The sequence below is a fragment of the Osmia lignaria genome, chromosome 15 (genome assembly GCF_051020975.1).
Source record: "Osmia lignaria lignaria isolate PbOS001 chromosome 15, iyOsmLign1, whole genome shotgun sequence".
Classification (NCBI taxonomy): Eukaryota; Metazoa; Arthropoda; class Insecta; order Hymenoptera; family Megachilidae; genus Osmia; species Osmia lignaria.
Genome location: NC_135046.1, coordinates 4,925,548 through 4,951,759, shown reverse-complemented (window position 1 = coordinate 4,951,759; position 26,212 = coordinate 4,925,548). Strand labels below are relative to the sequence as shown.

General features: G+C 43.9%; 2 protein-coding genes across 4 annotated transcripts; one reads left to right on the top strand and one right to left on the bottom strand.

Moving 5' to 3' along the window:
- The first annotated feature begins 48 nt into the window (after positions 1 to 48).
- On the top strand, positions 49 to 3,328 carry LOC117600461 (uncharacterized). Of its 2 annotated transcripts, none has more exons than XM_034315932.2 (4): positions 49 to 431; positions 1,090 to 1,317; positions 1,390 to 1,594; positions 1,928 to 3,328. In XM_034315932.2, exons 1-4 carry the CDS (start codon positions 365 to 367, stop codon positions 2,430 to 2,432), a joined length of 1,005 nt encoding a protein of 334 aa, XP_034171823.1. In that variant the 5' UTR covers positions 49 to 364; the 3' UTR covers positions 2,433 to 3,328. The 2 variants fall into 2 exon arrangements, with proteins under 2 accessions (XP_034171823.1, XP_034171824.1); XM_034315933.2 differs by lacking the exon at positions 49 to 431 and adding an exon at positions 631 to 866.
- On the bottom strand, positions 3,085 to 25,016 carry LOC117600459 (uncharacterized). 2 transcript variants are annotated; one of them, XM_034315927.2, is made up of 7 exons: positions 24,608 to 25,016; positions 23,745 to 23,946; positions 20,792 to 22,181; positions 6,634 to 6,870; positions 5,663 to 6,561; positions 5,303 to 5,603; positions 3,085 to 5,212 (listed from the first exon to the last, which is right to left on the bottom strand). In XM_034315927.2, the coding sequence occupies exons 3-7, from the start codon at positions 22,089 to 22,091 to the stop codon at positions 5,025 to 5,027; spliced, it is 2,925 nt and encodes a 974-aa protein (XP_034171818.1). In that variant the 5' UTR covers positions 22,092 to 22,181; positions 23,745 to 23,946; positions 24,608 to 25,016; the 3' UTR covers positions 3,085 to 5,024. The 2 variants fall into 2 exon arrangements, with proteins under 2 accessions (XP_034171818.1, XP_034171820.1); XM_034315929.2 differs by having other exon boundaries at positions 5,303 to 5,585.
- Positions 25,017 to 26,212: the final 1,196 nt, after the last annotated feature.

Here is a 26,212-nt window from a genome sequence, read left to right as displayed (position 1 = left end):
CCTCTTGGTACCAGGTTGCCGAAGGAGGTCACCCGGTCACCCAGATGAGGTTCCTTGCCCGTTGTTACCTCCGCACCTCGGCCAATGGCGTGGCACCTCATCGTCGCCGTGGCCAATCCTGTCGCCAGTTTTCGTGCCGACCGCCAACCGATCGTCGATCCGAGACCCGCGGCCGGCTTTGTGGCCAGATTTAAGCTTCTTCCTTGCCGGTCAGGATCTCCAGCTTCTTCAACGTGCGTATATCCTTTTTGACAGTTTTCCAACCGGCAGTGTCTCGATCGACGCGTTCAGCCTAGCTCTGCTCAGCGAGGATTTTTCATTCGAAAGAAACGAAAAAAAGGAAAAGAAAGACGGGAACAACGCGATGAGGTGCACGATCCTGGTGTTGCTGACCACCGCCGTCGCCCTGGTGTCTTCCGCTGGATTGCTCGGTGAGCAGATCAGTTACGCTCCCGTTGGAAAACGTTTCTCAAGCTTTTTTCCAGCATCCCTCTGTCACGACACGCACAGCGTGTTTAACGAAACACGGATTCGAAGCTTTAACACTGGTCAGGATAGTTCTTGGTGCGTGGATAAACAAATGCGCATACTAACCGTGATCTCCCTTCTTCGAAGATGTCACGATTTTTGACAGGACTCCTCGTGGAAACCATGTTTGTGATCTTCATTATGATAGTTTACATTTCGTTGCTGTATTCGTTAGTGAATTCTTCGATCTTTAACGAGTAAGTCTGTTCATTTCTTTTTTTTTTTTTTTCCACCTTCGAACGACAAAGCTTCGAATCGTAACGCGTCCCAGTAACGACGAGAAAGTTGGTGGATGGACATCTTTCTGACTCATCGACGCGTGGCACACTTACCAAACGGTAACCGAGTTTTGTTTACCGTTCGATCACGGGGAACGTAGTTTTTCGGGGAACGAAACGGTGCCAGGTCCGTCGAGAGAAAACTCGAGAACCGATGGAAATCGGCGCGCCATATTTTTTCCTATTGACTTTCGTTCGACGACTTTCGTTTCGTTCCAATTTCTCTTCCTCGAGTTTCTCTCACGCGTATTTGGATTTTTTTTTTTTTTTTCATTGCCGACAGAGACCCTGCTCTCCTGGGAACTGCCGGATGCCGTGGGCAGATCGACCGCTCCTCAGTCGCAATGCTTGTGTCAAACCTCGAATTGTTTGTGCTGCGTCGATCTGAATCTGACGGCGACCATCGATCTCGGAGGTCCTGCTTGCATCAACGTCAAACAGAAGGAACAGAACGTCTCGTTGAACCTGAGCTACGGTGACAATCCAGTGCACAATGCCACCATCAGGATCGGTGAGCATCGAATTCTCCAAAAATAAACTGAAGGTGGTTATTGTAATTGAAAAATTGCGAACATTTTTACAGCTGACGCGGCGAACAGACCAACCTGCATGAATCTACTGTCGGATCTGGCGCAGATATGCGCGAAATTCACGTCGATGAAGCAGGCGGAGGCTGGATACGATGGTTGTCTGGTGATCGAGCCAGCTTTACTGGGAACACCCCAAGCCACCTATCCCATGGGATGCTTCAATTTCAACCAAGTGGTGCGCCAGGTTGAAGCTTCTGCGTGAGTACGATCCTGAAGTTTTGTATCACTTCATACTTATACTTCATTTTTGATTTTATCACTCTTCGATTTATCTCTATCGAACGATGCGTTATTTAGAATTTATCGATCAGTGATTTTGTAGCGTAAATAAAGGTCCTCGAGTATAATCCTATTATGTTTATGTTTTCAATCTACTTTGTTCACTATACAGTTCAATTTTCCTCCATTAACGCAATCTTCCTCTAAATCTAATAAGTGTCTCCATTATTTCTTGCAGATTAATAATCGAATTATTCTGACCGAGTTATCGTTTAAAACCGTTAATTCGTTTATGCTTCACTTTCCTCGCAGCATCATCGAGACGACAGAGGCGACGGACAGTTCCGAAGAGGAGGATGACTCTCTGAACACCGACGAGCTGATCGCGGCGGTGTCAGCCAGCGCGGAGCAGGGTATAGCTTTGTTTTCTCAATGGCTGGGTCTCAATTTGAATCCGAAACTAAATTTGACCAGCAAGAACAACAATCAAGAGACCAATCAACGAGCAATTCCGTCCACGACCTCCAGGTCCGCTCGAGCTCAATGGGATCAAGAAGAGAAGAACGACGAACGATTCAAACAGTTGCTCAGCGCACAGGATAATATCCTGAAGGGTTCGGCTATGATCGGCCAATCGAACGGTGCTGAAACCACGTTCGTTTATTCGAAACCCCCCGAGCTATTGTCTGAGAAAATCTCGGACGGGAGGAGGGTCGATGAAATGAAAATCGCCCCTCAACACCTGGCCGTGGTACCGAAAGAGTCTAGACGAGGCGGTAGAGCGTACAACATTCATCAACACGTAAATGAAATTTGAAAAGAATAATTTTTCATTCGACAAGACGAGGGTGAAAGTTATAATTTCGTAGAGTTTAGGATATCGCACGTAGACTGTACACGATCATTTAGGTCAAGAGCTATCGTTCTTTTTTCCCCAGTATTTTATCCTCCCTTGCAATTTTAAATCGTGCAAAAGAAGATTAAAAAATATATTTTTGTATATTTCGTTTTTCTAAGCAAGGTTTCTGGATCTGCTCCCATCTTCTTCATACTATTAATTCGATCAATAATCCTTCGAATTTCGACGAATGATTCTAAAATATCGTTCGTTCATTTCTAGTAGGCTGAATCGATCATTTCTCTGATCAGCCCTGTCAGAATGATCTCTCTCGTAATTGTGATCGTCTTTCTCTTCTTGTCTTCGCGAAGATTTGATTTTATTCGATGCATCATCAGCGGTTGTTCTACCTTTACGCGAACCAAGTGAACGTAGGATTATACATTGTAAAAGTAACATACAGTTTGAAAAGAAATGGTAAACTCGCGTCCATTATGCGAAATATTTATTTGTTTTTTTTCGACCCCGCATAGTAAATAGAAAATACAGCAACGTTTCTTCGAGTAGTTCGTATGCATGCGACAACATCGACGGTAAAACATGTATAAACGTTGTCGAGCGACAAAGATGGTTGTTGTTCTTTTTTTTTTTTGTTTAATAAAAAAATAATCGTACTACCTATTCGCGTGTACAGACACGTATATAATGTACGCACGTGTACGTAGATGATCGGACAGAATGAATTCAAGTGATCGATACCATTGTTCATCGATCGGGTAAATTGAAGAAAAATCAATCGCTGATAATTATCGTCAGGGTAAATTTTGTAATCGCATTTTTGTAACCGGGACCAATTTAATAAAACCAAAAAGAAACGTTCATCCTGTCCTTTTTCTCTTGTACACGTTAATTAATTCTAACTTAATCAACCCTTGTGTTAATAATCAAGTAGCTGTTTTCAGAATTCACGTTCCTCTTGCAATATTCCAAAATGCAATTTCATGTGTTGTGTTCATATTAAGTAGTACGTTTGGGGTATCTGAGTACCCCATATAAACATTTTTATTATTAACACATGGGTCAATGTCGTTTTGATCCCTGGAAGACGAAAAAAGTTTGCTGCCAACGTGTTCGTTCGCGATTTCTCGATGCTTTTAAATAAAAATCATTTTCTCCACTGTCGGGAAGCGTCGACACCTTAAGAATCTAATTAATCGTTTACACGTTGGCTTTGTTACGCCTTGAAAAAGACAATATAAGAAATATATGATCATATGTATATCACCGTATATATATATATATATATATTTTTCTTTTTCTCGTTTATCTTCCCGATATCAATAACTATAAAGGTGAAAATAAAAATAGAAAGAAATAATGGAAAAGAGTTTGTTATCGAATGAAAATATTACAGATGGACTAGATACTAATAACATTTCTCGCTTGAAAATAAACGCGTCTCGTTTGATCCGTCAAAATATATGTTCGTATATTTCTATATAAGTTCTATAGATATGCGTTTCACCGTTTACACGTCTCTCATTCTTGTCGATAGTAAAAAATATTTTTGGGCTTCATCTTTGGGCGATCATCGTTACTCTACGTGTATATAGTTAAAAAATAATACGATCCTCGTTCGCGATTATTGTTACAGCGCGTTCCCTCGTTTCAGGCCATTCGAATTGCAGCTTCGTTCGCATAAATAAATCGTCGTCAGGTAATTATTAAGTTAGAGGTGAATTAATCTTTGATTCTCCCTCTATTCGCGTTTAACATGACATTTTATAACATCGAGATCTTATCGGGGACAAAGTACCGATATCAATTTCGAAAAACAAAATACATTCTCTGTTTTTGAAAAGCGATACCAGAAAGAGTACGAAAGCTAGAGCCTTACAGACAGCTTTTTGATGCCAATAATAGTAGCGATTATTGAGAACGATTAAAAGTTATCGATAGATACAATTGGTACATCAATTATTAGGATACGAATATTATAATAGGAATATATGGCTACGTGTTATCCTTGCGATCGTTGAAATCAGCAAATAATGAAAATTTCCCTCGAATCAAAGCATTTTTGACAAGTGTAACTCCCGAAATAAGGGGCTTATTCAACGAATCTTGAAGCTGCTAAAACGCATAAACATAAATTCCCGTCGTATTAACCCATTTGCATCTGATCATCAAGATGAAAAATGATCCAGTAAAGGATCAAGCTGCGTGTACGAAATGATCTGTTGATCGATGTAAATGGATTAAAGAGCAGTCTATCTCTAAAACGCGCGTATACGATCACAAAACTGGAAGCATCGTGAGAAAACAACCAACAGTAGCTGATCCAGAGCTCGTTTTGCGGCACGAGTTCAACGCAGTCTCGCTCTTATTATTGCCAGCAATAATAAACGACATATTGCCTACAGGAACGGGAAGCATGTGCCACGCAGATGCTATTGTCCGTCTAAAAGTCGAGACTTCGGTGTTCGCGGTCGCGTTTCAAGCGGCTTTCTGCTGAACGGAAACGTAACGTGTTCGCGCGGAATGTAAAATAACCAAGAGATCATCGACGGTTCACTTGACTTGTTGACGAGTCGTCGGAACGACGGGCGGCAACGTCAATGAGTCCCTTTTCTTCTTGTTCACGCGACGTCCGACGTGCAGCACCACGTCACCAGCTTTCACGGACTTGAATTCAGCGATCGCCTCGGCGTGCGTCATACCGTGAAGAGGTTTCGAATTTATCGACAAAATTTCGTCCCCTATAAAAGTATTTTAGTTAAGTGACAAATTAATATTTTGGTTATTCATAACAGTACCTACGATCTTGAATTTTTATTAAAATAATGTACCTTCTTTGACAGTTCCAAGATCGGCAGCTTGGCCATTAGGGAAGACCGTCTTCACGTAGATCCCCATGTTCCCTCGCGGACTGTCTGTACCGCCAACGATACTGAAACCGAGCCCTTTGTGTCCAGGACCCTTGAGAAATCTGGCCGTCAGTATCGTGAATGACGCGCCACCCTTGCCTGGCCTCGGTAGGGTGCAGAATTTCGACTCTTCACCCTCGCCAGCCTCGTCGATGTCTTCGAGTTCGGAGTCGGTATTCAGGCCTTCGTCCGTGTCTTGTGTGCCCTGAAAAGCGGACGGAATCTTTTCAACCTTCTATAGAAACAGAACGTATTCACGTAACAATCTTCTGCGATACTCACTTGCCAGGTCTTCAAGCAAGAACCGGAGGAACTAGGAATATTGGCGACGCTTCTGCTGTTCAGTCTTCTCGTTGTCTTTTTACCGGGACTCTTCTCAGCGCCCAAACTGGACGGGCCGTCTTCCTTGTTCGCGCAGCACCCGTTCGAATAATTGTTCACTTGTCCGCCAACCTTAAAATCCGTCAGCCTCTTTCTAGGAGTCACTCTAGGTATGTGAATCTCCTCGAACGACGGCTCCGACTGGTTTCTACCCTTCGCGTTCTTCTGATAGTGAACATTTTCGTACGAATGGGGGTCCCTCGTCTCCGAATTGCTCCTCGCTAGATGCCTGTCCGGATTCGGAGTGACCGATGACGTCAGCTCCGACCTGTGACCCCTCTGGAAGCGCACATTTTCGTACGAGTGATCGTGGTGTCTACAGGTGTCACGGTTCTCGGAATTACTGCGTTGCAGTACGCCCCTGGACCTTGGACAACAACCTGGAGGCGAGCCAGTGAACAACACGTTCTCGTACGCGTCCTCTTGGCTTTGATTGTGACTCAACACCGGAGAATCGTAGGCGCTGCTACTCTGCGAATACGTGAATGTCTTGTTGCTGCTGGTCAACGGGCTACTGCAGTTCGGTGAATTGGGCACGCTACCCTCTGCGAGAGTTTCGAGGTTGTCGTGGAAAGGATAAGGTGGTAGGGATGCTGGTTCGCTGGAGTCGTAGCACTCGCCATTGAAATTCTGGCTGGTTGATGAAGTTAAGGGACTGGGTACGTAGAAGTTTGACGCGGTGTCCTTTTGCGAAAACACCTCCGTTACGCTAAGAGCCTTTCTCTTTCGAATACCAGCATTGATCTTGCTGAATTTGCTTCGTAGAACGTGTTGGATGTCGGCGATGCCCTTGGTGGTACCTAAAGAACAATTGTACGATTTTTATTTTGTCTTTGAAGAAATATTTTGGCTGATTAAAGGAGAATAATTACCTGGCAGTCTCAGAGAGCTAGTCTGCAATAACTTTTTTGGTGAATTGCCATCCTGAAGACTCTTGGCAGCTGGGGATGATTCTCTGCTAGCCGGACTGGACCGTACGGCTTGAATAACCCCCTGGGTCGTACCGCCTTGTATCAGTGCTTCCTGCGGCTCCGAGGTTTCCTGCACGGAACACCTTCTTCTTAGTTTCCTCCATCGTTGACTGATGCTCTTGTTCCATAGATTCAAGTCTGGAATACAGAGGAGCAAAAAATTCCGGATGACTACCAGTGACAGGATGTCCTATCTCGTGACACCTGGCTATTTCCAACCTCATCAAAGAAGCAACACGACCAGAGACATCCTACTCCGAAAAACAGCATGAAAAAAAAAAGAAACAGAAACCTTGCTTCCTAATCATCAGGCCTTAACGACAGGAAACACTTATCTATTCCCTGTCCGAGGTAAAACGATGTGTTGTTGTTTACCGAAGATAAAATCGGACCTCGAAGGAAGAAGAAAATACGTCGAAGGTTGTATTAATAATGATAAGTGATAAAATACGAGGAATCTTCTTATCAGAAACACGTTAAGAACAGAGAATTGGAATGAAATTTTGTATACGTCTAATTACAATTCAATATAGTCGACATGGTGTTGATCCTCGGAGATCCACGTGGCGACGATCGTATCCTGTTCCTTTCACCGATTCCTCGAAGGGTCCTGACCCTTCGACTTCCTCTTCCTTTTCCAGGGGTAACTTTAATGACCTTGAGCAAGGCACGCGCATAACCAACGACTCGATGTTTCTTTCAACGAAAGAGGAAAGTCAAAGTCATGAATTATTAATGGAGAGCGATGACGAGCGTGGTCGTGGGGTCACTGAGCTTACACGTAACGTTAATTCGATTAATCACGCTTGCAACTGCGCGTCGTTTTTTCGCTTCAGGACGAGACATCGTGGTGAGGGAAGAAGAACACAAGGTGTTACGAGGACAGCGACGAGGACGAAGAACGGAGAACGCCGTTGCCCTCGACGATGGCTGCCAACACACTGGGCCCTCGTTGGCGGCTGCACTCGCCATTATCCGCAGTTACAGTCATCTTGCAAAATGCACTTTCACTTCTCGACGTATCTGCGGATGCGCCCGGTTTCGCGAGCTCTTTTTTTTTTCGTTCCGCACCCGGCTACCGGACGTTGCGATCTTCGTTCTTACTTCTTCCTCAACTCGCGAATATCATTATACACTTTTCAATCCTTTATTATGGATTTTGTAAATCAAATTCGATTTAACCAGACCGAATCATCCGGCGGGAACAGATCGACGAAACAACTGGAAGAGATCCGTTGTTTAAATGACAACACTTCCTCGATTGATTCATGTTTCACAACTCACCCCGTTCGATTCGGTGAAGCAACGATACGCGTTATCGAAACTCAACTTTCCTGTACGTTTTTACCAGTATCCGGTAGCTCGTGTAACGGGAATCGTCGTTCATTATCGGTTTCATTGTTGCGATATAACAGCAGCGGAGGTGAGGTCGATACTTGGTCGCAGGAATGTTGGTTAATTAAAATTTCACCGGTATCGACGAGCTTTATGCAAATCAGTATCGATTTCAGCACCGGAAAACAGGGATTTTACCTTGGCCAGGTCGACCGAAAGTGCGTCAAGGACGCGTCGAATGCGTTTCGCGATCTACGATTCAATCGTTCGATCGATGAATCAGATTCGTTTCGCAGACCGTGCTCCGTCTTCCTGTTTGTGTCTTCGCTTTCACAGCATGAACTTTGAAAGTTTGAATTCTTCCGGATGCAGAAGCATTTGCAACTCTAATCGAAGTAGCGCGGCGTAGAAATAAAAGAATCCAACGATGTACGCGAGCATTATCGAGGGATAAGTAATTTGGTCGAGGCTGATCGACAGCGGCGGAGCGTAAAAAATGGTGAAAAAAAAAATTCGAGGATAAGGATGAAGAACTACACTCGAACGCAGGGATTTCGAAAAACCACGGTAGTCCACACTGTACGCGGTCTCGACATGAACTGAAAGACTGGAGGTTTACGGTTACTCGTGTGCGTAAGGCATTACGTGCGTGTGCGTAACAGACTGTACACACGTGTGCAGCACCGTACCTGTGCATACAGGGTGACGCGGAAGAAAAGCATCGAGCTTGTTTCCCCTGTCCCTAGGCTTTTCGTGATACGAATTCCTCGCATAACCCCGTAATGACACGCCAGGAATTCCTTTTCCTGCAACACCCTTTTAACCGTACCATTTACGACTATCCATCCGCATAGTTTTCGCAGGGATTTCAACTAGGAAATTGAAATATTTTGAAATCACATTTGTCCCTTTATAATACATTGGCCTTAAATAGTTCGTATTCTATGAACATAATTACTCTTCCCATGTGTATTTCAAAACGAAAGCGTTCTTACTTACATCGTAACTCTATTCGTAACAAGACTTCCATTCAACTCATTTCCTCCTATGAAAGCAACGCGAAACGTATAGAGCACAGGGTACACGCCTGACAACTTGTGGACAAACTCGTAGCACAACTACCAAAACCCAGCAATTATTTCATTTTATTTCATATTTCACGCATTCCGGTTTCACTTTAGCGTGAAACGCTCCTTTCTCACCATGAACCCATTTACTTTTTCGGAAATCAAAATAAATTTGAAATATCGAAAGTTCAATAGGTATCTGGGTACCCGGTTGCCCTCACCAGAGTTAAATCGAGCACCCACGGGAACACAGCGATACCAAAATTTTTTGTTCCTCTTTCACCGTGTATGTCACCCATTCGTAGTCCGATTGTGTACCGATTGTGGGAACCCTTCGTCGCGTGTTAGTGAACGGTCTCTCTGTTGCCCGCTCGCACACGCTCGCGTGTTTGTACACCGTTCACAAGGGTAACGCTCGTATGTGTGTGTGTGTGTGTGTGTGCAACTATTAATGTGCATCACGGCTGCGTGCACACCCTACTCGTGCAATTCTACTCGTGCGCCTCATGGTCAGGGCGGGACGCATTATTTTCTGCAATAATGCGAATGTGCGTTCTTTGTGCGGACTCTGCAGTGGAAGGTGGACACGCGCGTCCAGGGAGAGGCTGTCGTTGAATTTCGAGCCGTCTGTCTCTCAAACTGAACCGAGAGTTCAATAATCCGGCCTCTCGATCGTTCGCCAATTGTTTTCCTAACGGTACACGAACGATTTTCTGTAATTCGCGTGGGAAGCAACGACTTCAGAACTCTATTTTAATACGAAAACATGGAACGAGGAAACGGTGAACGTTCGAGTTTCAAGGTTTCCGGTGATTCGCGATGATAGGGAATCACGGCACCCATTCCTCCAGATTGACCTACATCCGAACGAGACCTTTTGACCTGCATTCCATATACGTCGAACACGATACCCTTTTCAATTGAACAGCGATATACCCGAGCTACGTGAACGATGATTAATTTCAAAGAGGTTGCATGTGTTCACCTTTCGAACGATTGAATTTTCTGCTTATTTCATCGAGAATATTCAATTTAAATGGTACACCCTCTATACACTACGATTGTAGGTGGACGAACTAAGTGATAGAAAGGATCAATTTCATAGCTCGCGGATATATAAGCATTACCTTACGTAGATTTAAGATTAGAACATGTTAGGCGTTTAACATGCACTGTTACTTATTCAGGGTGCTCATTGTAAGTGACACGCTGTGCGTGAGGTTAAAGCCGAGTGAATGTTTCTTGCATTGCTCATTGTGTCTCGAGTGCCTTGTGCGGTGGTTCGTTTAAGAATAGGTAGAAATCGAGGGGGGCTCGTTTAACCAAACCCGCTAATATCGCGAAACCTGGCCATGCTAATTTGTATTCAACGGCTGGCGCAACATCGTGTTACAAAAATTACATACCTACCGCTGGAAATGAATTGGCGAAAATGGAAATTGTTCATTAATGTTTCATGTCCCTCAGTTCGATTGTTCTAGAACATTTAAGGCGTTTAACGTGCTAATGCCACAGTATTAAAAACACTAATTATTATAACGTTATTAAATAGAACGATCGAAAGTAACCGGGAATCATTAACGTTTTATGTGCACGCAACCATGGATGATTGAAAATAATTACGGCTATTTTTCGAGAAAATTAACGTTTTTATTCTGCTTTTATCATGTTTTTTTTTTTAATTATTAACGCCTTGAATGCAATAGTGAAAATGGATATCTCTAATAAGACGCATTAAAACATTAATTATACCGAGAATGCGATAAGTTAATTTTAAAATTTAAACTTTCAATTTTCTTCTATTAAATATTTATGCACTTTATTATGCACTCGGCGGCTTCTCTGGCTATCAGTCAGGCCCAATTCTTAACCAGGAACGTAATCAAATGCTGTGCTTGTGCAAGTACCATATGCCCATATAATGAAATAATAATAATAATTTATATTTCAACTCTGTGGTTCGTCAAAGAATGCATGAATTTGACAAACGAGAATAGTTCAACAGAGCAGAACCGACATGCGATGATAGACCCACATTGATCCCGTGGATAGCATAAATCAAGCCCGCCCATAAACCCACTTAAACATTTTTCCGGGCTAGTATCGTCCGACAGCGATTAGATTCCGCGAGCCAGCCAGCGGAATGACCGTCGGGACCGCGAGCATTCTTCGCGTACACGTCAACGCCGAAGAAATTTATTCAAAGAGGTGGACGAACACTCGGAATTGAAAGAGAGGATAGAAGAAAATGCGATGAAATAAAGAGAGTGAGAAGCTGGCAAGAAAGAGAAAAAAAGCTAGCTCGTAGATATTCAGCGGCAGTTGGGAAGGTGTAGCCTAGTGGCTGCGAGGAATGCGTAAACGGTAGAACCGTTTTGTCCGCGAAGAAAGAGCAGGAGAACATGATTGGACACTGAATGCACTCGAGAGACGTCGATGACTAACATCGAGCGTTCCTCAACCGGTTAAATGATTTTGACAAAAACTGCGAATACCTCGTGCCACCTGTGCAATTTTCTCCTCTGACTTTTTACGAATTACTCCCTGCGTACGGTTGCTTCCCAGTTTCTTTCTCGTCAGATCGATCGTTTCGTAATTTGCGAGCTTCTTTCGCGTCCAAAGGGGCGTATCGAACGCTTCCGGATCACTGTGGCGCCTCCGGAACGCGACATTTCGTCTGATATTTTTATTACTCTCCGCAAGGACGATGACGCGTCGGAGCGTTGTCCGTCACTGATAAGAGATATCACGAGTCCGGTCGCTTCGCGACGACGCTTTGGCGAGCATCGAAGCCGAGGATGCAATATCGTTCGATTCTTTACATCCGAGCACGATGCGCATACGTTATCTTCGTTAATTCTGATTACTCGACCTGATTACTCGTCGCTCGAGCAAGCAGTTTTGTCGACGGTGTGAATAGTTCGGAACGTGTCCGCGGAATAATCGGCTAACTGTATGCAGACAATGGCTGAGGCCACTCGGTACGCATCGTTGACTTCAATTATGCAAGCAGTTCTCAACTTGGCGCCGCCAACACGATTACACGGCCACGTTTGTCCATTTATCGAGCCTGAGAACGCGAATACGCCCGTTCGCTTCGATACGCGTTAACGTTTCGCTCGTCTTCCTTCTCCCGACGAATTAATTCGTCTTTCGGACAGGATGAAGGATTTCTCCCGTTCGCAGGTAGTGTTTTCAACAGCTTCCCCCTTTCTTCCATGAAACTTGACGCAACGTCAAGCAAAGGTTTCCATTTCATTATCGTTGAACTGTTGCTCTTTCGTACGAGGAAGACACATCTTGAACTTTGTTCGTCGTTTTCTGCAACAGGGATATCGCTGGTAACCGGCGATCCAACGCTAATGAGAATATAACGATAGTCGTGAAGATTAAAAGAGGGATAATAAAATATCCATTATTCGTGGCTCGAGTCCGGCGTGTCGTAATGCACCGAAATGGCCGGCATCGGTTGAAGGACTTATATGGAAATTCGTGTAACGCCAATTTCTCCGTGAAACAGTTGTAACAACGAGGCGAAGGTTCTTTTACGTAGAAAGATTGTTTCAACGTTGAATATATTCGGAAATTTCCTATAGGTTTCGATGTTTCTATAGAACGTCACGTAGCTGTCGTTTGGCTAGGGTTCTAAAACCCACTGCATAGCTTTCTCACGAACTGCTCGACCAACATTTACCATACGAAAGAGGCTGTCTAATTCGAAAAGGGCCGTACACTGGAATAAGAAAAAATCGAAAGAAACTGATCGAACTTTGAACGACATGCATAATGTAGAAAGTTATAACAATGTTCTCGAATGCGAAATAATAGCGGAAGTGGTTTTAATCGAGCCAGGCGACGAATGATGCTGACGAAACGTAAATTGTTCATTATTCAGCGTTGACCTTTGTATTATAGTTTATAATTCTCGAACGGGAGTACGCGAGCGGGCGATCAACATACTCTCGTTTCAAAGGTCTTTGACCAAACGATCTTCGTTTACTTTTCTAATTATTATAACACACATGGTACTGTACGCTTATTTTTTTTCATCGAATAAACAGTATGACTCATCGGGCGCGTTGTCGATCATATTGAATAGAAAATGTAGGACTCGCGTGATGCATCATTCATCATATTGGATAGACAGTGTAGGACGGGCCATGTATGTCAGCAGTTACCTGAAATAAATAAAACGCGTGCCGTACGTCATTGATTACATCGAATGTAGGACTCGACATGTGTTTATATGTGATTATATTAGATAGACGATACAGAATGTACACGGTGCGTCTTTGGTCTGTATCTCGTTGAAGAATGCAGAAATTACGCGCGGGTGCACGATGCGTGACGCGAATGCCCGCGAATACCTTGTTCCCTGTTTCCGGACGAATTATCGCGGCCTTTGCAGCCGTGCTTTCTCGCGGCACCGTTACGATCGACGCGGTAAAATATCGTTTAAATATTTATGAGCCGCTCTCGTATCGAGAGTGTCGCGCGAAATGAAGGAAAAGAATGAGCGAGAGAAAGAGAGGCGGGTGAGGAAAAAGGAAAAGGAACAACTGCCGGAGGAGCGTGGCACGATGTACATGCACGAGCACAATGCTTTTTAAGTGGCCGGGTACAATCATCGGCAAGCATGCTCGCGCTGGTGTCAACGTACGCTAACCGAAGAACAGGATCATTCGACAGGAAGTACTATCTTTATACACCGAATTTCAATCAGTCGTAACTCGACCGTTCGCGGCTCGTATCCGGTCAACGATCGATCGGACCAGCGATTTCGATGGAAACGCGTCGATGTTTACTAAACGATCGAGTTCCAGGTAGAAAAATCGATAACGGTGGGATATTTTCCTGGGAATTAATTAATAATCGGTTGAAGTATCTTGAGAACGATGCAATTATTGATTTCGCAAGGACTATTACGTGGGAAATTATACAAATTTTCAACGTTAAAGTGGCAAAGTATAATCGAGATAATTTCCGGGATGCAGTTCCTTTTAGCGGAAGTCGCAAAACCGTAAATAGATATATCGTTTCGGCGTAGTTTTTCATACCATTTACGAATATCATAATCATTTTTGCCGGAAATGAACGGTTCACGAGAAATCGATCTTATTCGAAAAACTTTTACATTGAAGTCTATAGGAGACGACAACTTCAAATTTCTGCCTAAAGTTCATGGGCGCTTTTAATAGAATCGCCAAATGTGCTTCTAAAAATCTTATTTTATAATGTCTTACGCAAAATTATGTACTGACTAAAAAGGTATTAAGAAAATAAAAGTCGGTCGTGTCGTTTTCAAGTTACAGCTAAAAAGCCGCCAGTAAAATGTTGAGGGTTCGATTCCCGAAGGGGAACCATCATTAGGAGAAATTCGTTAAATTGAAAAAATAACCTAACCAACCAATATATGATATATCGATTTATGGTTTTGTTACTTCCGCTAAAAGGAACTGGATCCAATTTTCATTCAAGACCGTCGATGAAAACAGATTCAACTCCTTCGTTGACATCGAACAAAGGAAGCCCGATTCTTCGTTCGCGGTGCAGATTTTCGACCGAACGAAACACGGCGATTGTCCCTTTTCCTTTTTGCGCACTCGAAGTAGTATCATTATCCTTAGCGTGAGACTTGGAGGTATCCACGGTTTTGCAGTGAAATTGTTCAGTCCGTCGTCAATTTGAATCAGGCGAACTGTCACGCGAGACTCGTCGCGTCTGGTCGCGTCACTACCCCATAGAAATTTTATTGCCTTGCCTTCTCGGAATTTCGTCAATTACGCGCGCTCGCCACAGGAATACGTTATAAGTAATAATTTCGGGGCTGACGATCGCCGAGAATTGAATTACCCCATTACCATGGCAATTTGTTAGCCTATGGTGTAATTCGCCGTGTGACGTCACTGGAATTACACCCGTCCCATGCGGGACAGGGAATTCTTGATTCGAACAAAGAACTCGTTGTTGCTATATCAAACGTGGAAATCGATCGATGGAAACGCGTATACAATAACGATGAGGGCTCATGAGGGTAGAAATGTTAGATCGAGCTTTTTCGAATCGTTCGATGAAATTTTCAAGCTATCGTTAAGTTTTAAATATTTTTGTCATTCGTTGCTGAAATTTGAAACCTTATACAATTTTCAGTTGCATCACTTTCCCTTGGGTAGCGTATGTGTGTCACAAGTGATTCTCAAAGTTCAAATTAACCTCTCGTCACGCGCAGCTGGCCCCTTCGTCGTTCATCGCGTATGTATTTGCATTGAATAGTAAGGAGTATCTCAACCCCCTGCTAAATAAAACCAAAGAAATTACATAATTCATGAACGCCGTAGAGCAAAGATTCAAACACGACAGAAGCGCTGCGATGATTTTTCGCGCTGCGAAAGTATAACGCGATACGGTCGTCGCAGGATAATATGTCTGATAGTTTTGTTCTACGATAACGACGATTTCCTAACGGAATAGAAGGTGATAAGCAGGCGCCTGTTGGCGCACTGCGTCGACCAACGACATACCGCTTTCTGCTCCTTCGTCCGGTTTAATGTCCGCCGCCATATAGCGAGCAACGAGTATTTAATTACGCTACGAACAATAGCTACTTTTTTCTTGCTTTCCCTTGTCGACCCGTTTTCCTGCGAAGGACGCGAAGTCAAAGAATAACGAAGGACACGACTTTCCAAGGAGAAAAAAAGGATCTAATGGTACAAAAATGGTTCTCTTGTGAGAAACTTCTTCAAGGCGCGCCGTCTTGAGGAGATCGTGTGCAAAAGCGCGTATTCGATCGGTTAACTTGACATTATCGCGTGCAAGTATAAATAGCGAGAGTCGGGGGCTTATTATCTCGCGAACGACTGAACAAAAGTCAGCGAATTCTCTGAAACGGTATCTTCGACTCGAGATGCTAAGCGTCTGAGATGCGATGCTTGAATTCGAAACAGATTCCTCCGGCGGAAACCTAAATCCCCAGAAACACAGTGAAAGTTTCCTGGACGAAGCTAACCCAGACCAATTTCCCGTGTTTCCCTCCTGGCAATAAGTCAACCACCGAAACTCGAAGCTGGGCGTGAGAAAATTTTCCGAAATAATGGAGCACGGCTGGTCGAGTCAACTGCACACGAACGTGAATTTACGGGTGCACGTACGTACACTGGTACGGTTCGAGTGCTCGTAATTAAGTGCATAACGAGGCTTGTTTACACCGAGCCGAGTCCTCGTAATCTCCAGAGCCGCTTAGTCTGCCGTTTTAATCGGACTCTTCTCGGAACGGAATTTACGGCACGCCCATGGTGTACAATAGCTCGAACATGCATCTTCGAGCAGTCGATGAAATCTTTGCCGTTTAACCCTTTCGCTATTACGCACGATTATGGTCGTTCGCTGTGAATGATCACCGGGTGCTGCAATCGTCAAAGACGTTTCACGTATCAAAATAGCATACATGGAGATTTTCATATGAAACAAAAGCATCCAAATTAAACAATTTCTCCTTGCAAATAAAATTTTGGAAGCAATCATAGTGAACAAAAATTTCGGTCACTGTATTTCTTTTTCTTTTTTTTCATTTCAATTCACCGTGCAAAATTAAATTACTCCGCATCAAATAGACCTTTACTAAGTGGTTAATTTGCAGAGCACGCGGCGCGGCTTGTAAAGCGTTTGACATCATAACCGACGCTCTAATTCTTGCCAGCAATCCTTTACCGTTCGATCACGCGAACGAACGAAATTTGACAGAAGACCTTCTGCGAAACGAGTAAACGGTGTTCGATGTGCCAGGGTGAAAATGTCAGACATTTACCACGGATTTCTCTCACCTTTCCGATCAGGAGGCGCATGTCTTTCGCCGAACACCGATGCGCTGTAAATATACTCTCGTGACAGGACGATACGGGTAAAAAGCTTATCGATTAGTATCGATTGCTCGTTTCAACTTACGAACCGAGCAATGTACAACTAGAATTTCTCTTCGCTCTCTTAGATTTCAAACCCACATGAAATGATTATTCGACCCAAGATTATTAAATTTAATATCAACGTAATGTAAGACGATAAAAAATTCGCTGACTTAAAGATCGAAACTTCATAAGCGGTGCTCCGCTTGTAAGCTTACATAAACTCGTCAAATTTCACTTCTCAAGCGAAAGGTTAAGGAGATCGCGGGATGGAATTTTGATCGAAGAAGAGAATTTCTCTCACCTTTGTTGTCGCAGACGTCGCAGAGTACCATGTCCGTAGGTAAGGAGCTTGCGCGTGCATCCGTCCGCGTGATCGCGTCTGCACTGAACAACTGTTGGCACGCCCGGAGGACGCTGGCCGACAAGCGGGCACGTCGACGACGACGGCACGAAACGGAACGGGGACGAAGAGTAACGCCGCGTGAGTATCGACCAAGTTCGATAATGTGTAACCCGGCTGGTTAGAGGATAGCTCGCACGATATCCCTGAGGATGAAGTAGGAAAACGACAGAGAGAAGAAGAAAAAGAAATAGGTTCAGACTTGGATCGAACGATGGCCGCGAAACCGCAGAAGGAAGAGGATGGGGTGACAAAAGGGATGATAGAATAAAAGAGGGAGGATATTGATGGAGGAGCGTGATGATCGGCTGAATCGTGTTGAAAAGTGTTAGCGGTTTGACAGCTAGGTTCGCACTGGAGAGCAGCATCGGCCCATACGCTGGACTCCACGGGGGCAGGATGGGTCTGCGGGTTACTGGAGGGGCAAGGGGAAACGTGTGTTTCATTGTACGCACACCATGGGCCACCATGGAGGGGCAGGGAAGACAGCAGATCAATATTAGGGCGTAGACTCAAGGGCAAGGGCCGTCACCGTACTCTGACACGTGCGTTCGCCTCGTGCTCTTTGGAATCCTGGATATTTCCAGTGCATCGCCACGGTGCATCCTCGTTGCACACCCGATCGATCCTGGAATCCTTATCGAGCTCGCGTACGCCTATTGTGTCGCGAAGCTTACCCGCGCTCTTCCGCTCGACGATCATCGAACACAATTTATAAGTCTTTGCACGATCACCGGTGGTCACTGGGCAGGGTTTTTGCGTTCCATTTGTTTTGCGTGGCTATATGCTTGTCCGTTTTGAATTCCTTAACACTTTGATGATCGTGACGAATATCGAGGAATTTTTATAGCCGTTGCGATAAAAATGTTTCTCTTTATAATAAATAGAAAATTATTATCATTTTGACTACCACGGTCAAAATTAATTAATCTTATGCTTAGTAATTAACGTTTTATAGTGTTTGATTACGTGACAGTAGTCAAATATGAAAATGGTCAGAAGAAACAGGTAGATAAAACTCGGGGGTGGGAAAAATAAAAAAATTGCAACGATTACAAGAAAGGATCGATGAATGATTCATAAATATTTATCGTTTAAACCGTTCCTCGCGGTTCTGACGCAAGACGAAATGTACGCAAGACCCATTGAACGATTACCACTGCATTTTGCGCAATCATTTTTATGAATCCCCACGGTGTACAGCGATTAGCGCATGTAAAAGCTGCATCATCGGTGCGCAACAGATTTGCCACGTTAAAATTACTCGAAGTACTTAGTGATCGAACCGATCGAGCGTCATTGGACTTTTAATAAACTCGCTTGCTCGTTTTGATACGCATGCATACGCGTGTAATCATTGTTTATAAAAGTTTTCTCTCACGGGAATGCGTTCAAGAAAGTCTGTTACGATACAGCACATTTCAATACCGTTATTTCGTTGGAATATGAAAAAAATTCAATTGCATATGGTACGAAGCTTAATTATCAAGCACGATAAATGTCTATTTTGATGGTAATCGGTAAAATTACAGCTCGAAATTGTATTGTGAAAGTTACCGTAACGTCGAGTCAACCTATCATGGTACTGGAAATATTTTAATGTGTAGTTCAGAAAGTTCGTGCGAAATTTAATGATACCATCAAGGTAAATCTTTATATAATCAATTCAGTTCTATTTCAGAAATTTCTCTAGTTGTATAATCTTAGCATGTTTTTCACTATAAAATCAGATAATTCCTTCGACGTGTATCCTGAGAACAGTGGCCATATGCTTGAGACGTATGGTCTCGGTTTCTTTTTTTTTTCTTTTTAATTTTAAAAGGGATAACCCTTATCGTCTACGGGACTGCTTATGCTACATTTATAGACGCGACCAGTGTAGGGTTAATATCAACCGTTATCGCGAACAAGCCAATATAAAGCACTAAAGAGAACAGGAAAAAGTTATTTCTCCGTTTCCCTCTTAAAAGGCCAGTCTCACGTTCGATTTGTTCGAATTCCCATCGAGTTTTACGAGGGTTTCTGTAATTATAACGTGATAAAGCATTTTCGAGCCGGGATACCGGGTCGAGAGCAAACGTTTACGTACACCTATCGTACGTAGATAGGTCCACATGTACGTAGATAACTGGCAGATAAGAATTGCCGTGCATCGAAAGGAAAAAACGTGCTAGCTGTGCCCGTTCGGTTGCCGCCCAGCAAACTTTCATCACGGAATCAAGGTAAATGGTCTGCTTCGAAGTATGTTGCAGAGAAATTAGTTACATGGAGATTCATGGCGTGAGAATATCCAAAGAATCGCTACCGCGTTCGCGGCAGCGTTCCAGTAACGTTACAGATGTCTAATCAAAAGTAATCTGATTTCATTGATTCATAGAAAAAAGTGTATCAACAATTGCTTAACTGATAATGACGATCGATCATGAAATAGGTAAAGAATTTGACTCATCTAAATCATCTTCGACTATCCTCTACCAAATATTTCTTAAACATAAATGGCTGCCTACTCCACCAATTACCTACGTTAACTAAAGTATCGTGTGAAAAGCTCCAAACCGTTCTCGTTTATTCTCCGACCCAGCATGGTACAAAGTGAAGAGGCCAAATTGTCTGTTCCTCCTAGCTGAATCCATATGTTGGGACATATGTTAGGGACACACTACCCTGACCTGCACTAGCAAACGTGAAGGAGAAAGGGAGCCCCTGAATGTCTAAAAATAGGGGTGCCTCCGGCTAAGGGATTAATGGCCAGCGTCAGTTGTATAATTTTAAACACCCCGGCAAACGTTGCTAATCCAATCTGACCATTCGTGAAACACACCCTTTAGCGAAGGATCTGCGAACAGCAGGGGTCATCGAAATGGCTGGCAGAAATTTCAATAAATCACACTTATCGTTGATAACGGGTGAATTCACGCAAGGCTTTTATGGACAATGGTGAGGAACAATTGGAACTGATTGGCGAATGAATGTGACGCGAAAGATTCGGCAGAGGCACGATATTTCGTGATTAATTTTCGAATGACAGAACAACGTTTAACCCTCGAACGGCGGACCATGAAGAGAGCCGCAATTTTTGTTTAATTTTATATTTCATATTATTTGTATTTTCTAAATTTTTACTGTTCCTCTAAAAATTATTTTCCGAATATGAAGCTCTTTTGTTAAAAAATTATACATTTAATTTTAAATAACTATTCTTGTATTTGGGTTACAACTGACTCAGGCTCTACTGTTCAAGGGTTAAAGTTGGGCAAATGAAATTTAACCCTCGTGTAAGTAATTAGTTAACTGAATACCTATTACAGTTTTGATATTTACAATTTTTTATATTGAAAACCTAAAAGTTCACCCACCTTTCTTTTGATCCTCGCTATCCGAATGGAGCTCGACATCGTGCAGCCTCATCGATTGAACAAATCCTCTCCAATGGCTCCTGGATCTTCCTCTCTCGTTCAAATCAGACTTCAAATCCGCCAATTGTTGATCAGATTCTTTCAACAGTCCATCTAGAATATCTGGCCTGTCCAACTCTTTCGTTTTGATTTTAGAATCTTCCGTTTTACCGAGGGAATTCGAGCAATCAATCTGATCAGACAACGATTCGCTGCTCTTTTCTACATTTTCGACGATCCTCGATGTGTCTCTGATCTTATCGTCCTTTTCAGAGTCGCTGAGAATTCCGTTTGCGTCACTTTTACTTCTGTTCTTCGATTCCCTCCTCTTTCGTACAGGAGGCTGTGGGTGTGCTTCCTCCTGCACAGCCGGATTCTTTCCTTTCTCGGATTGCTTCGAGTCCACGCTGTTCTTTCGCGAGGATGCTTTACTGGACACCCTGCTGTTCGTGTCCTTGGTCGCTTGTTTGTTCGAAGGGATGTTCCTTGGGTTGTTGTAGCGATCCTTCAGCGACTCCCGGTCTCTTCGAGACGCCTCCAACAGCTTCTGAGCCAGTAATCTCGTTTTGTTCATTTCCGTTCCAGATTTCTTCTCGGGTTCGTTCCTCCTCTCCGGTTTCCTCTCGTTTGATCGTCTTACCATGGTTCTGGGCGAGCTATCAGGTGTTTGAAACATCTGTTGGATCTTCATGATGTCCGAGCGAATCTTCGCCGAGTTGGAGAACTCCGTCTTCTTGTTGGACGTCGAAGACCTGACCTCGAGCTTCGTCGCGGTCCTAGGACACCTCTGAGCCGGTGGAGTGTTCCTGAGTCTCTCCAGGTCCTTCAAATCGGCCAACATGGTACTCGGTGCTCTGGGCGGTCTACCGGAACTGTCCACGGCGATGGTTCGCGGTCGATCCCTCTCTCGACCGATCTTCTCCATTGGTATCAGAGCAGGATCGACGAACACGGTGTCTCGGATCTGGCTGATGTTCCGCAGCCTCGGTGCACCGACTTTCAGGCCGGTCGTTCTCATGATCACCTTCCCCATAGACTCGATGTCTCTCTCGCGTGCCAAGCGTCTTCCATCGATCACTTTAGCTCGATGAACGTCGATCGCTGGCACAAACGGACCGTGATACACGGGACCATTAATGGAGGAGGCTGCTCGAGACGTGGACACAGGATGGTTCGGTCTGCTGCTCCTCAGCGGAGATATCCTCACCAACTTGGGGGCATCCCTGGGATCGTCGGTCTGCAAACTGCCTCGGTACACCATCTTCACTTTGCGCTTCTAATTCGACCGTCAACTATGGCGTTCCACTTTTTATGATCGATGAGAAATCATCGTCGCGTACGTGTCTCCGTTCTGTAACACAAAGATTTCCCATAGGAATTAGTACATGATAAAAATAACGTATCCACAATAACTCATCCAGAAAATTACAACGAAGGAATTTTCTAAAACACTTTGAATACCGTCTTCCCGTTTCCCGTGACGAAAAGGGGGACCAAAGATCAGCCTATTCGAATTCGCTTCAGTTCCTTGGATTCGCGTGAACGATCGCAGTAAGAAGCGATGGTTGTTACTTTATCGTCGAGGAATTCTGCAATCTCCTCGAACACGGTAAGTCGCCATTAAATCGATCGACTAATTCAAATGGAAATCGATGGCCAGATATTATTCCTGTCGGCGTGGGACCCGTTCCACGAAGCGGCTTTCCTCTGCTCGGTTAGAAGCCCCCGGTAACTGTTAATCGACGTAAATTAGAATCGAGAGAGTAGTGGTTATTCGCGGCGAAGGCTGTGTCCCAGGAGTCGGTGGGTGTCACCATGTAGGCAGTGACCCGGCCATCTTGCGACACGTACAACATCCACATGTAGGTGTCACGCGCCAATACGACACTCTCGTCTTTCCAACTCGGTATCTAGCCGGTATATTTTAATCGCTCTTAACTCGTGCATTCTAATTACAACGAGATGGGATGTCGGGGGTGATAGTTGACGTTCCCTGCGCCCGTAAATGGACGCCGAGATCAATCATACGGAACGGTTCTTACAGTACGTTCGATTAGGATCGATCGAGTTCCTTTGTCCCCTCTATGTACAACGTACGTCGATCGACTCGCAATTGTTATGCTGCAAATATCTCCGTTCGCTCGCTCAACGATCCGTTATGTAACGCAACGAGTTATGCCTCGAAGAACCGCGCACCACCAATCATCCCGACGCGACAGTTGTTTCAAGTTTCGACGAGTCGATCGTCGTCGAACGAAATCAACGGCCACTGAAATTTTTCCCCGGATCTCGACGATGTATCTATCCTGCGGTCCTCGATGAAAAAGGAAGCTACCAAACTAGCCTCACGACTCGATTGCAAAAGATATCGCATCTTCGTGCGAGTGCATTCGAAATAACACGCGTTACCGCGCTCGGTTTTCTGCGGTTTCCTATCGAGCCGAGATGCTGCGAATAACTCGGGAGTTAAGTAACGAGCCGCGTACACGGCGTAACTCATCGATTCCTGCGGTTACCAGCAAAGAAATCGTCATTTCTCCCTTCTAACTCGTCGTTAGAACGCAAAGTTTCACGTCACGCAACAACAACGACCTCCTATTCCTTCGATTCCTGTTCGAATCGCGCCACTTGTTGAATCCGCAATTCCGTACACGCCACCTTGTTACGATCCTTTTTGCCCGGTTATTCATCAATTAGTCACGGCGACTGGCGTAAGCCTGAAAATCTCACACCGTCTATCGTTTACCATAAGAGATTTCCAACAACACTCCTGTCTCAGGAAATTGTTTATCGATAAGGAAACCGATCGACGGAACAAACTCCATCTCCGTTTCCGTTCCGCGCTATCCGGTAATCATATAGATTGGTCCGTTCGAGTAAAACACAGAAGAGAAAACTATTACGATTTACGTACCGTTTCCGGCGTGGACAACGTTGCACAATACGAAGATAGTCGACGATACTCGACGAATAACCACGTTGTTGTAACGAGCCTCTGACTCGGCTATCTTTGATATCTCGACCTGATCGCTACTTCGTCTTTTTCTCGTCCTTCTTGATCGTGGAACTTTAATAACGGAAACTGCTCTACGAGGGCAGCTAGTATCTCGTTAACTCTGAAACAAAAAAAAAACAGTTCATGCATTTTCCATTAAAAGAATGCCAGAACCGTACATTATTACTCGAGGGAACGCGCATCCGTTTCCCTTTCTCCTCGCGTTTTCCTTTGTCGTTAAGTTTTAACAGTTTTTCCGTAGAACTTCACGCTTTGCGTTTCACGCACCGTGCACGATATATTATTTACATCTCGTACGTTACCGTTCGCTCGGTTGCGCAACGTTCCCCTTCCCGATTTTCACCTTTTCCATTGTCAATTTCAGACTAATTGGCCGTGAATCGGCCAACATAAACACCGAGTGCCGAACGCGAAACGTAATTGCATGCGTGTCTTCAATAACCCTTCCGTGCTTTCCTTGCTTTATCGCGGAACGAAGATCTCGCTCGGTGTATACATATTTATGTTGAGAACTTAGCGGATCTGCTTCCTTCGACTAGTGACAGCCATCCTTTGTAAACTAGACCGATCCCATGGCAAGAGATGATGGGAACCGTCAAGCATGCCAGGAAATATTCTATTTTTACGCGGACACTGATCAACATCCAAGGCTCCCTGTACGGTATTAATATTGACCAACTCGTGGAATCGAACGGGGAGTATCTATAAGGTGAACCATGTAACCCTTTCTCCAAAGTATCGATCCATTAAATCGAACTCACCCAAATGCTTCCGATGACGGAACAGCTGCGCGCACCCTCTTCGAGCAGCCGAACTCCAGTTTCTGCACAGTCAAGATTCTTGTCAGGAATAATTTTCACTGACGAACCGTTCGGGTACCGGAAGTCCACGAATTCGGATTTTACATCGAAAACAAACTATTCGACACGCGCACGTGATCCTGTCGAAACTATAGGCTGTTACAGGGATCGATCGTGATTTCCTCTTCTCCGTTGATCTAATTTCGTTCCAGGATCACCGTCACCGTTAGAAGCCCGTTAACCGGCGTCGATGCAACAGCAACGACAGCAACCAAGTTCCTTCGTGCCGTAAGGAGCACTGAATGGGTTTGCCAGCGACCAAATGTATAATCGCGTTTACAGCACAGCTGTAGGTACACCACTCTTTTCCTTTCCATTCCATGCGAGCCAGTGGAGTACCGGAGGATCCCCACTACGTGCACGCGTCCAGCACGAGCGTACACCCACGCGACACCCGGTATACGTGGGCAGACACCGCACTGGCATTGAAAGAGAGAAAAGGAGAGACCGGATCCCCGCCAACTGTCAAATTTTCTGAAACTGTTGCTTCGCGTCACGTGAGATGTCGTTGTATTATGTTCAAACATATGAAATAATTGTTTATATTTATTTTGATCATTTCTGATGGGATATAGGGTCAGAAAACCAAACTCACTCTATTCCCTACTTACAAGGAGAACTACCCAAGTGTTACACTCACTTATTAATGAAACTTTGCCAGCTTGTAGAGCTCGTTGAGCTGAACACGCCTGTACCCTCTTTTGGGGGCAGACGGCTAATTGTTTAAAAGATATTAACAATTACAGTTAGTTACTACTTACATTGAGAAGTATGACAGACTCACACATACAACTCACAATCTAGAGACCCATGGTTCAAATCCTTGATTCCCAACATTTTTTTTTTCTAATGGTAATTCGTCTCTTTTTGAATAACTATTACCAAAAAATTATCATTATAAAAAAAAAAAAAAAAAAAAAACAGTAACCCGGGATTTGAACCAAGAACGTTTAGATTACGAGTCAGATATTTAACCACGGAGCAGATCCGTGACTTACAACTTGAAGGTCCTCGGTTCAAATCCTTGGTTCCCAAAAAAATTTTTTTTTCTTTATGATAATTTTTATGTAATAGTTATTCAAAAAGAGACAAATTATCATTAAAAAAAAAAAAAAAATGTTGGGAATCAAGGATTTGAACCGTGGATCTCTAGATTGCGAGTTGTATATGTGAATCTGTCATACTTCTCAATGTAAGTAATAACTAACTTTAATTATTAATATCTTATAAACAATTAGTCGTCTGCCCACAAAACGGAGTATAGGTGTGTTCAGCTCGACGAGCTCTACAAGCTGGCAAAGTTTCAATAATAAGTGAGTGCAACACTTGGGTAGTTTCCCTTGTTAGTTATATCAATCTGCATGCAAGACCAAGTCTTTCAGGTTATTTTAATTAAAAATATTACACCTTGGAGAATATGTATATCATTAAGGTTCTACTTTGTAAAACGACAGGTTTTAAAAAACCTGTACCATTTTCAGCAATAGTATTCCTATTCTGTATCTT